The sequence below is a fragment of the Sus scrofa genome, chromosome 4 (assembly GCF_054392235.1).
Source record: "Sus scrofa isolate SSC_HxYL_T2T_F1_AM1 chromosome 4, Sscrofa_HxYL_maternal_Yorkshire_Landrace_v2.0, whole genome shotgun sequence".
NCBI lineage: Eukaryota > Metazoa > Chordata > Mammalia > Artiodactyla > Suidae > Sus > Sus scrofa.
In genome coordinates, this window is record NC_139386.1 from 105,867,378 (window position 1) to 105,883,843 (window position 16,466).

The 16,466-nt window shown below is 38.1% G+C and overlaps 1 protein-coding gene across 1 annotated transcript in view; it reads left to right on the forward strand.

The window, feature by feature from the left end:
* NOTCH2 (notch receptor 2) overlaps positions 1 to 16,466 on the forward strand; it is a 168,168-nt gene that overhangs the window by 31,278 nt on the left and 120,424 nt on the right. The window contains exon 2 of the mRNA XM_021090689.2: positions 12,734 to 12,815. Within this exon, the coding sequence (XP_020946348.1) occupies positions 12,734 to 12,815 (82 nt within the window). The remainder of the gene's footprint in view (positions 1 to 12,733; positions 12,816 to 16,466) is intronic.

Genomic DNA, 16,466 nt, shown 5'->3' on the forward strand with positions numbered 1-16,466 from the left:
CTCATGTGGGAGATGTACCATAGGGCTCAGCAGCACAGTCCCTTCTGGGCACTTGAGCTGTGTGTTATGTGGATGGCTGATAGGTGGGGCTGGTCCTTGACCTGATTAGCTTCAAGGCCATGCCTCATGCAGTGGCTGTGGGCCAGCTGGAGGGTGGAGTAGGATTCCCATTGCAATTGACTGTGTGGCCTAAGGTGCTGTAGGGGGGTGCTGGCCTGCTGGAGGCTGGCCCCCTGAAGTCTTGCACCTCTTGAAGTCAACCAAGAGGGTTCAAATCAACTTCTTCCATACTTGTTAATGTTGATATTTTGACTTCTTCCCACAAATTACAAATGTTCATCATGGAATCTAGAATGGTGAATCCTTTCCAGGAGGTTTTTAAGTTCCTTGCTTTCCTTCCTCAGATCCCCCAGCAGAATCTCTGTCTATGACAGTATAGCCTTACAAATATATTTCTTAAATAATAAAACTAGAAAGTCAAATTTATTTCATGATCTATGGGCTGCAGAATGAATGTTGTATTAACAGCCATAAACAACATTAATCTCATTGTACATCTCCATCAGAGCTCTTGGATGACCAGGTGCATTGTCAATGAACAGTAATATTTTGAAAGGACTTTTTTTTTGTTTTCCAAACAGTAAGTTTCAACAGTGGGATTAAAATATTGTTAACCATGTTCTAAATATGTGCTCTCATCTAGACTTTGTTGTTCCATTTATCAAGCACAAGCAGAGTAGATTTAGCATTATTTTGAAGGGCCCTAGGATTTTAAGAATGGTAAATGAGTATTGGCTTCAATTTAAAGTCACCAGCTGTATTAGTCTAACAAGAGAGTCAGTCTGTCCTTTGAAGATCTGAAGGTAGGCCTTGACATTTTCTCTCTAGCTATAGAAGTCCTAGGTGGTATTTTTTTCCAATATATGGATGTCTTATCTAAATTGAAAATCTATTTTTTAGTGTAGTCACTAAATTATCTTAGCTAGATCTTCTGAATAACTTGCTGCAGCTTCTGCTCAGTACTTGGCTATTTCACTTTGTACTTCTACGTTAAGGAGATGATCTCTTTCTTTAACCATCTCACGTACCAATCTCTGCTAGCTTCAAACTTTTCTTCTGCAGCTTCCTCACATCTCTCAGCCTTCATACAACTGAAGGGGGGTGCTGGACTTGCTCTGGACTAGGCTTTGGTTTAAGGGAATATTGTGGCTAGTTTATTCTTCTATCCAGACCACTAAAACTTTTCCATATCAGCAGTAAAGCTGTTTTACTGTCTTTTTATTTGTATGTTTACTGGAAAAATATTTTAATTTCTTCAGGAACTTTTCCTTTGCACTCATACCTTGGCTAACTATTTGGTGCAGGAGGCATAGCTTTTGGCCTGTCTGCTTTCAACATGCCTTCTTCATTAAGTTTAATTTTTTTTTTTTTTTTTTTTTTGGTCTTTTTAGGGCCGCACCCACAGCATATGGAGGTTCCCAGGCTAGGGGTCGAATCAGAGCTGTAGCTGCCAACCATTGCCAGAGCCACAGCAACGCAGGATCCAAGCTGCGTCTGCGACCTATACCATAGCTCATGGCAACGCCGGATCATTAACCCACTGAGTGAGGCCAGGGATCGAAACTGCAACCACCTGGTTCCTAGTTGGATTCATTTCTGCTATGCCACTACAGGAACTCCAAGCTTAATCATTTTTAGCTTTTGGTATAAAGTGAGGGATGCGTGACTCTTCTTGAACATTTAGAGGTCATTGTAGGGTAATTAATTGGGCTAATTTCACTTTTGTTGTGCCTTAGGGAATGGAAAAGTCTGAAGAGAAGGGAAGAGAAGGAAATAGCTGATTGATGGAGTGGTCAGAACACACACATTAATTGATTAAGTTTACTGTCTTAGATGGCTGCAGTTCATGGCACCCCCAAAATAATTACAGTAGTAACATCAACTATCACTGATCACAGATCATTATAACACATAAAACAACAATGAAAAAATTTGAAATATTGCAGGAATTCCCCAAATATGAGACATACACTGAGACATGAAACGAGAATAGCTGTTGGAAAATGGCACCAACACATTGGCTCTATGCAGGATTGCCACAAACTGTCAATTTTTATAAATGCCATAAAGTACAACAAAGCAAAATACAACAAAATGAAGTAGGCCTGTATACAGAATTTTCTGTCTTCTTTCTTTGTTCATTCAGCAGCAATTGGATAAGCAAGAGTGGACATAAACATTTGCAGGTCAAATTGTGACTATTAATGTGCTGGGCTGTTTTTATTAAAATGGCTGTTGTAATTCCACAGAAATCTAAGGAGTCTTGGAGACAAATTCTTGCTTATAAGCACAGTAAAGAAAAAAATGTGAATAGTTGAAAATTTTATGTTGTTGGAAAGCTGGAGTTTTTTCAGAGGAATCGATTAAACACTGAACTTATCACTTCTTCATCAAATATTTTTTAGCATGCATTATTATTATTATCATTTTATGTTGACCATGGAGCCCAAGTTTTGTTTGTGTGGATTGGCATAGATTTGTGTTTGAAGAAACAAATTAAAAGTTGGGAGCAATTAGAAACAAAACTAGGAGTTCCCGTCATGGCTCAGTGGAAACAAATCCGACTAGGAACCATGAGGTTGTGGGTTCGATCCCTGGCCTCACTCAGTGGGTTAAGGATCTGGCCTTGCCGTGAGCTGTGGTGTAGGTTGCAGATGCAGCTTGGATCTTCTGTTGCTGTGGCTCTGGGGTAGGCTGGCAGCATCAGCTCCGATTTGACCCCTAGCCTGGAAACCTCCATATGCCGCTGGTGTGGCCCTAAAAAGATGAAAAAAACTAAATAAAAATGGAAGTTTGGGGCTGTATTTGTTTTATTTTCCCCTTGATATTTAGTAAACATTTGATATTTTTCCCTCTGTTACTTTCCCCTGTTCCAAAGTTGTTGCCCCAGGTGTGTTCTTTGAAGGTGGGAAATGATATGCATTTACCATCTACTGATTTAGGTATTTTTTTCACAGTGCTGGTTTTTGTGTTCATCTGGGATATTCTGTGTATGAGCCTAAGGTTTAGGACCCTTTGAACTCTTGAGTTTAGATGGTTCTTAGTGATGTGTGAAGGAATTTTGAATTGAATATTGTTTACAGGTGAATAGGGTCTATTTTTGGCTGACAGTGTAGACCCTCTGTGACCCAGACAACTATATAGACATAACCTAAATGTTAAAGAACTTATCTTTTGCAAACCCTGGCTTCAGAACAGGTAATGAGACTTCGTGTAAAATTCAGACCTCTTATCATCCATTAGCACAATACATTGCTTACGGTGTTCTAGTGACTTGGTTATTGGGAGTAACCTTTGTTGCTAGCCAACCAATTTTTTTTTTTTAAATTTTAAATTTTTGTTTTTATGTTTTATGGCTGCACCTGTGGCATATGGAAGTTCCTGGGCCAGGAGTTGAATCGAAGCTACAGCTGCAGGCCTACACCAAAGCTTGCAGCAACTGAGCAAGGAAGGCCAAGGATTGAACCCACATCCTCAGAGACAATGTTGGTACTTAACCTGCTGAACCACAATGGGAACTCGCCCAAGGGTTTTTTAAATTCCTTCCTGTGGAGAAGGATGCCATGGGGAAATCTGAAGCTGTTCTCTGGGTTTTCCCCATTTAGTTTTGGGAAGCCGCCATGCTTTTATATAATAACATATAACAATTTAGGTTTTTCCATTTTCATTTTTAACATAATTTTGTGTCTTTTTTCTTTTTAGGTTCTACCTCTAAATTAACGAACAATAGAAATTGTCTCCTCCATTTAAAAGGCATTCTAAACAATTTAGGCTAAAAGAACACTTTGTTTCTTTTGGGTGGGTAGCAAGAAGATTATATATATTTATAAAATTCTTTTCCAGCGTGGGTACTTAAAAGCATGTATTTAAAATTAAGGGCTTTTTGAAAAATGAAGCAGTACTTAACAAAATAGTCTTTAAAAAACTTTAAAAAGGGAGTGTTTACTAAAAGCACAGGAAATTGGTGACAGGCAGAATTTGTCTCTGATAACAGAACAGATAAAGACCATAGAACAGAACAGATAATAGAAGATACAAGATAAGACAATGGAATAACACCTCGGATTGGCCTTTTTTTTGCCGCTAAGCAGTGCACAAATGTATAGCCTATATATTTGTGTAGGCTATAATTTAACTTCTAGCTATGATATATTAAACTCGCACCGTTTTTTCCTTCTTATTTAACTTTTCTACTTCTTACGCAAAATGAAATCAGAATTATTAAGCACTGTGACATTTAGGTATTCCTATGCTTATTAAAATTGGAGGCTTAGAATATTTTAAACACATAAACTGATTGTTAACAGAGTTTGTCAGTAGATTTTGTCTCAGTTACAGGTAGGTAGTTCATTGACTATCTTGAGTATTGCATATACCTTGCTGTGGTCTGTTCTAGGTCATGATTATGTAAAGATGAGCCAATCATGGTCACTGCCTTCAGGGAATTTGACAGAGGTGGGGGAGAGATTGGTGAGCCTTCATTTATAATGTATCTGCCCAGGAAGTAAGGGGAGTTCAGAGGAGAGACATCTAAATCAGACTGGAGGGCCTCTGAGGGCTTCTTAGGGAAAGTAATGCTTTATCTGTGACTTGAAATATAAGTAGGAGTTGGCAAGATAGAGAAGGAGGGAGGGGACATACTTTCCAGGTGGAAGAAGGTGTGTAGAGATGATTATTAAGAAACTGGTCACATCTGATTTATAAGTATATGTGCATTTTTCATATCTTGCATTTCACGTGGAAAAGTAAGTCTTATTTTCATCTTCAAAACTAATAAAATTTAACTTATAAATGAAAATTCTTCTGCCACCTTTAAAAAATACAGCCAAATAAAAGAAAAAAAAAAAAAAACGCAGTGCATGGTATATGTCAATATTACAAGGCAAGTGTTGATCAATTTTTTTTTTTGCAATAAATCCAGTATTAGAAAATAGGACAAAATTGGAAGTTGTAAAATCAAAGGTTATTCTCAATTCATCAGCTCACTGGGATGAATATCTTTTAAAACAAAATGCTATTAATAATGTTAAAAAAATCCTGATGTCATTATACATTCAGTTTTGGTTTTTATTTGCTTTTTGGGTAATCCCTGTTTTGACACAGAGCTTTATTTTATTTTTTAATTTTTTTTAAAGATAGTTGACTAACAGTGCTGTGTTAATTTCTGCTGTACAGTAAAGTGATTTTTATACATGTATGTTCTTTTTCATATTATAAATTCAGTTTTTTGTTGGTTATATTTTCCTTTTTTTTTATCATTTTCTTTGGTCTTTTTTCTTTTCCAGGGCCACACCCACAGCATATGGAGGTTCCCAGGCTAGGGGTCCAGTCGGAGCTGTAGCTGCCGGCCTACACCACAGCCATAGCAACTCGGAATCCAAGCCGCGTCTGTGACCTAACACCACAGCTCACGGTGACCCTGGATCCTTAACCCACTGAGCGAGGCCAGGGATGGAACCCTCAATGTCATGGTTACTAATTGGGTTCGTTAACCACTGAGCCACGAATAGGATCTCCGGTTATATTTTCTTAAATCAAGGCCTACCTGTTTTGAAAAGTAGTAATATTTTCCTGTGAACCTTATAGTTTAAGCCTTAATCTCTGTGTATCTGGTATCAGTATCTCTTAAGTAGGGAACACATCTTCTACCAGATGATGCCTGTAAGGGGTGTCAAAGTCCTCAGAACACTATTAGGAAAGTAAAATTAGTATCTCCCTCCTTGCATTTTTGTGCCTTTTAAACAAGGCAGATTTTAAGGAGGAAGACAGATGTTTCTCCACTTTGTTTTTATTTAACTGTACTACTTGGGATTTGAAGCTTCTGCACTTCTTCTGTTTGTTTGGATTTTTTTCATGGCTTGATCCCAAAAATTGGTATAAAAAAATTTAGTGAAAGCTTTGTTGTTTGAAATTGCAGGGTGCTGCAAGACTTACTGCAAATCCCTGATGTCTCCCCGTCTGCCCTCAATTCTCCTATTTTTGGTAATAATGTAGGCAGTCATTTTAGAAAACTTTGCTTTGTTCATTTTATTGAGCCTCTTCCAGACACCATGTGCCTGAAGCAGCAGCAGCCAGCCAGAGCCAAGGTCCTAGGGCATAAACTCAGACTTCATGTTTCTCAAATGCTGCTACTTGAAATTTGCATAAATGTTGAAAAGAAAATTAAAAGGGCTCTCTATACCTCCTTTTCACATATTTTAGGAAACCCAGCCATTCAAGGCATTAAAATTTCTTTTGAGTCATCAGTGGATATAAAAGCATAAACAGATAGCGATAGCATCCTGCAGACGGAGGGAGCAGGATATGAAAAAAATCATGTGAGATAGCACACAGAGGCTTATTTGAAGAGGCTACAAAGCAACAAGTAATGCCAATTTAAAATGATTACATGTTAATGCAACAAGTGAAACACATTTGAAGGCTGCTCAGATTACACTGGCTGGGGTACAGACTTAATTACTCATGTTAGAGATTCCTAAAACAAAGGGAGGCTTTTAAACCAGTGATATGTAGCTGGCATGATACTGAAAAGCCCTTGAAAACCTAGGTAAATGTCTAGAGGAAATTTTAAGGACAATTCTATTAAATCTGGGTACCTTGGGCCTGTCCCTAAATGGGTAAATTCCTGAGGCACTGGAACTGGTTAAAATCAGTGACAGTTTATTCTGTTGTTTGCAGTGTTTATATACAAATAAGGCTGATAGGACCTTGTCTGGACTGAGATATAATTAGTGCTAAACAGCAGAGGTTCATGTTGTATTTTTTTTTTTTTTTTTAACGGCCGCACCTGCAGCCTATTGAAGTGCCTGGGCCAGGGATTGAATCTGAGCCGCAGCTGTGACCTATGCTGCAGCTGTGGCAACACTGAATTTTTTAACCCACAGTGCCTGGCTGGAGGATTGAACCCGCACCTCCCCCCAACCCCATAGTGACCTGAGCTGCTGCAGTCAGATTCTTAACTCACTGCTCCACAGCAGGAACTCTGTGTTGTACTTCTTAAAGGTTCTTTTTGGAGTGATTCTGAGATTGGTATTAAGAGGGTCTGCTAAAGGTATACAATAAATGCAATTTTTATTTTATTCCTGTTTATCTTGGAGTCATTTGGGTAGATTATACTCTCTCTCTACTCCTAACTTCCCTAGATTGTGTGGACCATAAGGATAGGAATTGTTTTATTCCTGCTTTATTTCCATGCAATACTTTGTGGAGGGCCATGCTCACAGTAGTTGTTTAATGAATATTAAAAGCACCTTTTGAAAATTGAATATTATTTTGCTCTTATATAGTGTTGCTTTACCTTTAGTGAATCACTTCTTATACTTGCAGTGCTGTACTTTTTTTTTTTTGAGCAGTGACTCTTGTAGTATTTGTAGCGCAGTATATCTTGTATTAGTCCTTTATTGATGACGACTGGGAAGAATTTATTCCATTTATTGATATCACATTCCAAATTGCTTAGGACTCTTCTACTTTTACAGATTTCTCAGTTTGTTTAAACTGGGCTTTGATTGATATAACAAGTTCTTTTAAAGCCACCATTTATCATGCAGTCAATTACGAAAGATTTAAGTACCTGCTATGTGAACAATCCTTTTTTGAGCTCTTACTATGTATTAGGCCTTGTCCTAGACTCTTTAAATGTATTAATTTAGTTAATTCTTACCAGGGCTCTGAGAAAAATTATTTTATGAAGAAACAAAAGCACAAAGAAGATACAGAGATAGAGAGCAAATGGAGCTAGAATTCCAACCAAGATTCTGATTTCAGTATCTGTGTTTTCAATCGTTAAACTATATTGCCTCAATATACAGAGAAGAAATGGTTTCTATCACCTAGGAACTTAAAAGTGTAAAAGCAGAGAGAGTTAGAAGACAGTATAGAATTAAATGCTAAATTGTGAGTTAAGAGTGTTAGAGGAGTGGGGGGTTGGTCGGTGAGGACAGAACTGTCCAGAGGAAGCTTTGTGGGCCAGGCAGGAGGCGAGCTGGGCCTTGGAGGAAAGGGCAGAATTTAGATAGTAAAGAGGAAGTAGCCATCAGAGGAAGGTGAGATACTAGTGGAGGCAAGGAACTGAGTTCAGGGTGATCTGTTCAAGCAAGAGGCTGCATTCAGTGGTGGGAGGTAATGCCGGGCACATAACGCAGGATGTGATCTTGAAAGCAAGGGTAGACTGGAAGAAGTAAGAAATTACTTGTTCCTGGAAGAAAAAGTGCCAAACTTGGCATGGTATCTACCGAAAGTCCTGCATAGACCTTTCAGCTGGTTTTTCTGAAGCCACGTTGAGAATAAATTCTGAGAACTGAGTAAGAACTGAAAGCTACTGTAGATTAGCGAGTAGTGGAGTGACACATTGCAAGTGGTACTTTGGGAGGTTAAATGTAATTAGTATAAATATCTTTACCATTTGGAGGGAGCTGGGAAAGTGGGTGGCTTCAGCCAACTAAAATGGGGTGACTTGCATAAGCTTAGAAGAAAGGGCAAAAAAAGCCTTTACCCAGTGGTACATAGAACATACTTGACTTTTTTCAAACGCAAATCGGTGTTGTTTTCCTTCCCTAGAGCAGCCTGGTAGTTTATACTCACCCTTGGAGTAGAATCCATAATCTAACCCCTGGCTGCCTTGCTTGCCTTTCTCCTCTTACACTCCCGTTGATTACTAATTTATAGCCATACAAACCTGGAATACCATCATTCCATCTCTAGAACTTTACACTTGCTGTTTCCTCTCTCTGGAGTCACTCTTCCCCCTATCTTCAGGATTCTTATTCGTTTAAGTCTTAGCTCTAAGGAAGCCACCTAAGGGAAGCCTTTCCTAGTCACTCTATCTAAAGTAGATCCCTACACCTCTGGCCTTCCTGATTACCTTGTAACCATCCCATAATAGAATCTGTTACTTAACCACCAAGACCATTTTATTTGCTTATTCACTTATTATCTGTTTTTCCCTAATAGAAATAAGGTGCATGAGGACAAGTACTTTATTTTGTTAACCGTAGTTGCCCTGACATCAGGGCTTGCACCTCACATAGTGGATGCTCTAATAAGTGTGTTTTCTGAATATTGGAAGACTCGTCTCCAAATACACGGTACAGAAAATGTGTGAAAATTAGAAACTAGCTTCTAGATATTGTGTCACATTGCCAAGTGATGGAGTGATGAAATTGGAATCCATTGCTTCTTTTTGTTTTTGCCCTTTTGGGGGGCAGAGGGCACATACTTAAGATGAAAATTTGGGAAAAAGTCACTCCTTTTCTAAGTGACCAGTTTTTGAGACTATTAAAACAGGAGTTGAAGCATCAGTTCTCTAGCTGTGGTATGACTGAGCATTTCATTTTTTTGCTCTACAAATATAAAGCTGCCTTTAATTTTATTGTTAAATTTAAGTGTTTTACATTTGGAAAAAGTAAATTGATTTTTGAAATGTGTTTTTTTTCCATTCTTTCATTGTCATGGTTTTGAGTTATCAAAGTTTTTAACTTTTCTTTTTTACAACAAATAATTACAGTATTCATTTAGAAATAGCTCCTGAGGAAAGTTGTGAGCCTCAAATTTTTGTTGTTGTTTTTTCAGACAATATATTGTCATCTAGATCATCCAAGACCTCTAGTGGATCACACCGTCTTAAGGGATGCCTTAAAGTGAACCGTCATGCCCTAGTGCAGCTGTTGTCTCAGAGTGTGGCTTCTCAGATTGGCAGCATCAGCATCACCTGGGAACTTGTTAGGAATGCAGAGTCCCAGACCCCCTTTCGACTGACTCAGTCAGAAACTGTGGGGGTGGAGTTTAACAGGCCCTCCAGATGATTCTGATACACACTCAAATTTAAGAACCATGGCTTAGTAAATGTTAAAGGTTCAAGGTAGCATGATCCTGAAGATCAGCCAAATGGCATTAATTATTAGCCCTCTAAGCCCACCTTCTTTTTGGTCGCTCAATTTGATTGGTTCACTAAGGCTCGGCTGTAAAGTTATTTTCTAGATTGATTGCCACATATTGACTTTAGGTTGTTTGTATTTCTCTGAACCTGTCACTGTAATGATCTGCCAGGACACTTAGTAGGAACAGACTGTGATTTTTCTTGCACCCATGTCTTTCTGAGTCATGGGTGTCTGGCTCCTTAAGCCCTTTTGGATAGATTTCTCTAGGTACCAGGCATGCCATTCATACGTTTTTAACGAGGGAGTTGTCACTGTTGGCTCACCGGGGATCCTTCAGGAAGAGTTAGTTCACCCCAGTTAGTTTTACAGGTTGGGAAATTGAGCCCCCATGAGGTTGTGCTTTTCTAGCAGTAGCACAGCTACTTTACCACAAAGGCAGGGTTTCAGGGCTCCTGCCTCTCTCCACTGCATCAGGATTCCTGCAGGGGGAGGACAGAGCTGTAGCTTGCTTTGTGCCTGCAGGACATTCCTTTCCTACTGAGAGGTTTTCTTTTTTTATTTAAAGAAAAAAGCAAATAGAAAAAAAGTCAGGAAGTTCTCATTGAAACTAATAAAAGTGTCTAAAGAGAATAAAAAAATCAGTTTGAGAACTTTGGTATGGAGGAAATAACCTGACATTAACTGTTTTAATTATAGTTGTTGCATTGGGCTTATCAGTGTGGGAAGAGGGAGCATTTGAGCCCTACAGGGAAGTGGGATACGGACAACAAGATGACCCTCTTCCTGAATATGCCTGTTTGGGCTGCAATCTAGTGACTGCTTGTGTGATCCCAACAGCTGTGATGGAGACGGGGCTGGCCTCAATAAGAGACCTGGGTCCCAGGCCCAACACTGTCACAACTAGTGCTGAGTTGGAGTGCCCCATGAGGTCTCTTAACCTCCTTGGCCTTCAATTTTGAATACATGTGTATAATAATACATGTTCTGCTCATCTTGAGAAGAGAAATGTCAGAAGGTGGGAAGCAGTGTATTAGAGTAGTTAAGAGCACTGGTATCTCATAAGATCCAGACTCCCTAGGTTCAAATTCTGGCTTTTTAAAATTTTATTTTATTTTTTGAATTTATTTATTTATTATTTTTTTTAAGGCTATAACCTGTGACATGCAGAAGTTCTCAGGCCAGAGACCGAACCTGAGCCACAGCAGTGACAAGGCTGAATCCTTAATCGCTAGGCTACCAGGGGAACTCTAAATTATGTCTCTTTAACTCACTGTTGTGACAATAGACAGGCTACTTGTCCTTTCTGTGGAATGAGTTTAATGAAATTAAATACTTCATAGGGTAGATGGGAAGACTGAATTAAGCTACGTAAAGTGCTTATAACAATACCTGGTATTTAGTAACTGTGTGTTAGTTGCTATTGTTATTACTATTTTAAAAATACTATTTAAGAGATGAGATTTTTATAAACATGTTCTCAGAGGGTTTCATCACTTGATAACAGTACTGCGGAAATAGAGGGTTCTTATGCAGTAACTGTTAATGGAGGAGTTGTTCTAACATCCAGCTTGTGCCTGGGCCCTACTGTGAGAAGAAGCAGGTTTTGATGCCCCAGAAGGGCAGGCCTAGAACCTCTGATATTGCACAGTTTATTCACTGAGTGATATGGCTAGAGGAAACTCAGAGGTGGATACTTCTCAATTCTGCTTTCAGGTGATTTATACATGAACCATCCTAGGAGATAAAGATCTTGACAATCTCTCAGAAAAAGTTCATGGACTTCAATTTTGATTTTTATTGTTTATAAGGTTTCTTTCTGTCTTGCCTTTTAAATTGCTATTAGGATTCTTGATGAACATTTTGGTAATGAAAATTCTAACTCTAAAACTAAACCATCAAGGTATTGTAATTATCTACCTAATGAGTGGCAGACTTTGGGTAGCTTTCCTCCTTTTTCTTGCTGAAATCAGTGAAAGTTTCTACTATTGCTCAGAAACTACTTATTTCTGAGTAGTTTAGTTTTTTTTGGAGGGATTAGGATGGTGAAGTGCCTTTTTATTAAAGGGACTGAAGAATTCTCAAGAATTTGAGAATTATTGTTTTTATTTATATATGTATACACACACATTTTCTTTACCCTCCTCCCCTATAATCCCTCTTCATGGTCTATTCTTCATTTTTGTGTGAGCCTCTTCACGTTAGAGATTATATTTTATTTTCTCTATGTATGCTATTTCCCCTTTTCCCTCTGGATCCTTTATATAGTGCCTGGTACACATGAGGCCCTCAAATACAGTTTGTTGAATGAATATTGTTGATGTCTAATTACTTCTTAAAGTGGCTTGTTCTGAAACTTCACCAGAAGGCTTAAGTAATTCGTTAATATCATGGTGACCTAGTATCTACCCAGGTCTTCCTCAGTATTCCGATGATAAATCCTTACCTTGCTTATCTGAAGTATCCAAGTCCCAAGATGCTTATGGCATATCATGGATGATAGAGCTTTAGTATTCCTGGTATTATTATAAAATAGAGATGTAACAGCCAAGGAGAGAGAGGCACAGGGAATTAAGAGTATCACTCAGGGTTATAGAACAGTTATTGTGGGAAGAGACTCTTAGGGTGAGCCTCTGTAATTCTGTGACCCCAGAAACCAAAAGACAAAAAGATGATTAAAATTCTAATGGGAAGCCTAGATCAGGTTGGATATGACCTGGATTGGGTAACGTTTCTTTGATGTCTGAGGGTTATGAATAGTGACTTATTTCCAATGTGTATTTGTTTTTTATTTTTAGCACTGCAATGTCGGGACAACTATGAGCCCTGTGTAAATGAAGGAATATGTATTGCCTACCACAATGGCACAGGATACTGCAAGTAAGTTTTTCTCTGTTTTTTTTTTTTTTTTTTTTTTTTCCTCTGCTTTATTTATTTTGTTTTTTTTCTCAGTAGAATGTTAGACAAGATTTGGTCCTACTATACTGTTTTTAATATTTCTGTGAATTGGTACTAGTTCTCTAACTTTCCTGATATTTTCGTGGGGGATGAGGGTGAAAGGATGTGGATGTCAGATAAATGGTTAATATGAACTTACTGTCTTATTATTTTTTTCATGATATTGTCTTATTATCTTTTCCATCGTGAAAAAGACTTTCAGTGAATAGCTAGTTAAATAGAGTACATTCTACATTTTTCAACCTAAGACAAAGCCTTAGAATTAACTTCTCAGAGTTCCTGTCGTGGTGCAGTGGAAACGAATCCAACGAGGAACCACAAGGCTGTGGGTTCAATCCCTGGCGTCGCTCAGGGGGTTAAGGATCTGGCGTTGCTGTGGCTGTGGTGTAGGCTGGCAGCTGTAGCTCCGATTTGACCCCTAGCCCGGGAACCTCCATATGCCGAGGGTGTGGCCCTAAAAAGCAAAAAAAAAAAAAAAAAGAATGAATTTCTCAATGGTTAGGTTTTTTTTTTTTTTTTTGGCGACCTACACCACAGTTCACGGCAACACTGGATCCTTAACCCCCACTGAGCAAAGCAAGGCCAGGGATCAAACCCCATGTCCTCATGGATGCTAGTCATGTTCCTTAACTGCTAAGCCATAATGGGAACTCCTGATCTTGTTTTTAAGTCCAAGCAAATAGATGTTAACTTTAATTCTGCCTGCTATAAGTAAATATTATAGCTCTGTGAGATTTTTTTCTAGCTTAAAAAAATCCAACTTTGAAAGCGAAACTTTGAGAAAAGATGTACCCGTGCCTGTAGGGAGGGGGGTCGGAGCAGGGGCTATGGGTAAGTGTCATTATATAGGTTTAAAAGAACAAGGATAAGAAACAGGACTAGGGAGTGGAGTCTAGTTCTCAGGAGCATTTCTTTTCTTTCTCATCAGCCATCTAGTCTAGCCATACTTTTTGTTTGAGGAAGCCTGTGAGGTAATTTCAGAAATAGCTTCTCTGAGTTTCCTATGAACAGTTTTTTTCCTTTCTACCTCAGTTGAAAATTGTTGTTGGGAACACGTATCCCTTCTATTTCTATCATGGAAAATAAGATTTGATAATATGTAATTTATCTTCTTTAACGCTTTTATGGGGTGTATATGTTCTTTGCTCTGGTAGAGGTATTTGCTTGATAAGCAGTTTAAGGGAGTTTATCCAACATGTTTTTGTTTCTTTTCTGGATATTTAATTAAATACCATAAATATAATAATGATATTTGTTCCAATCAGGTCTATTTGGACACCAGGATCTAAGTTCTTTAAGTGATAGACAAGAATTTTTCCACATTAGAAAAAATTTTGATCACCAAAGTGAAAATATTTTAAGCTGTAATGATAGTAAGGCTTAATGTTGTTTGGATTGGAATAAAGATAACCTCGGAAATGAAAATTTTTATGTAACTGATTATGGGTTGCTCACTTAGTTTTTCTACCTGGGAAAAAATCCAACCAAAAACATGTGATGTAGTCTCCTCTAAGAATGGAAACACAACTGGAGATAATAAAGAAAGGAACTTAATACCTTAGAATTGGCCACTGAAATCCTGTTTAGTCTCTTTTTGGCATCTGGTGTCTTAGTTACTTTCTATTATTTAACTTTCTTGTGGTAGTTAACCCATTATATTCTGTTCATTTCTTGATTGACGAACAAGTGTTTGTTTCTCCCACTAGAGTGCGAGGTCCTAGTCTTAAGCATTTGCGTATAGTCAGTGTCTAGTATGGTGCCTGGTTTGTAGCTAGTGCTCAACAGCATGTTTCTTGAACCAAAAGATGCTCAATAGACATCATCATTCACATGTTTCTAAATCTATTTGTCTTAAGTAAGTGGAAACTGGTCCTCTCCTTTGAGAGTTTTATTTTCTTCATGTAGCATTCAGGATGGTAGTACAGCAAGAGAAGTACTTTAGTTCTATTTAGAGATAATTTAACTTGGTGACTTATATAGGGAGAATTTCAAATATGCTCTAAGTGTTGACCTACGTATTTGTGGTCTGACATGGGGAGAGAGGATTCTAGAGGAGCACTTAGCAGGAACAGACACTAAGGGTTATTTGGGGGAGAAAACAGATTTGTGAGCTGCTAGTCTCAAACGCTCCAACCAAAGTGAAAGCGACAAAGTTGCTGCCAGCTTTTGGAAGAAGCAATGCTTTGGAACAGGACCTTACCCTGTGATTGACAAAAATGGAGCTGCCTAAATTCTGCCTCTGGATACCTGTTAATTATTGGTGGGTGAATTGCTTTTGGATATAGTTATGGATATAGTCTTGGATACCCCCCACATGTCCTCCGGAAACAAGCTCCAGGAGAAAGGGAGAGTAAGGGAAAGATGGGTGAGGCCATCCTTTTGGGAGACCAATATGAACAACAAAACTTATAAAAAGAGAATGTTTTTCTACTTCAGTAAAAGTAATACTAGCATCTTCAGGAGTAGCGGTGTCAAGCTAAATTGGCACAGGAAAAGCAAGAACAATGTCAGGGAAGTCAAGTCAGTCATCCTACAATGTCATGCCAAACTCCACAGAATATTAAGTAAAATTTAAGCAAATATAACGTTAACTTAGCAGAGCTTTAGTATATCTTTACCAACTTTGCTTTTTTCCCCTGGGAAAGAAGGTATTTCAGCTTGTTTAGTAAATAGTATTTTCTCAAAATGGCAAATGAATATTAGGACACTTGGAAGGTTTATAAAAATTACATCAGACATGCAGGACATGTGATTATCTTTTTTTTTTTTTGACATTGTTTAGTGGATTAAGCAAACTAAAGCCACATTTCTTACACTGGGGTGGGTGGGAGTTAAGGGAAAATGTTTTAAAGTAGAAGGTATCTGATTATCTGTTTAAAGAGTATAATGTTACTGATTCAGCTAAAATGTAATGGTTGTTTATAGAAATTATAGAAATCCTTGATAAGATCACATTGACAGATGAGGATAAGTCCCTTTAAAAGTTAGGTGTTTTTTGTTTTGTTTTGTTTTGTTTTTTAACACAGCTTAACTGCTCTTTCTCACTGTTGGGAGCCTAACAAGTACTCTATCAGTCTGTGATTAGATTGGGATGCCAAACAAGAACCTGTGTAATCTTGCATGAAACTCAGTTATTGCTCCTAAATAGTTGTTGTCAGTTTTTAATAAAGCTCTCTCACTACAGAGAGGTAAGACATTTCATACTCTCTCTTATCCTACTGGGAGGTGTAAATATGTAATTAAATTTGGCTGTCATTAATCATTCTCAAGTTGTTTGTCCCAGGCTTTCTAATATAAACCCTTCCAAATCCCACTTTGATTAAAAATCATGGCCAACCCAAGTTCACTGGAATGTTGGGGGTGGGTGAGGTTATGATTTGTAAAATTCACAAAATGTGCATTTTTAAGGACACATTTATCATAGTTATTTAAAGTCTTCCTCTGCCAATTCTTAACATCTGGATTATCTTTGCTTAACATCTGGGTTGTCTTTGGATGTGATGTTTCCATGAACAGCTCTTTCTCCTGACTGTATGTACAATTTCTCTTAATTTCACGCTTATGGTCATTTTA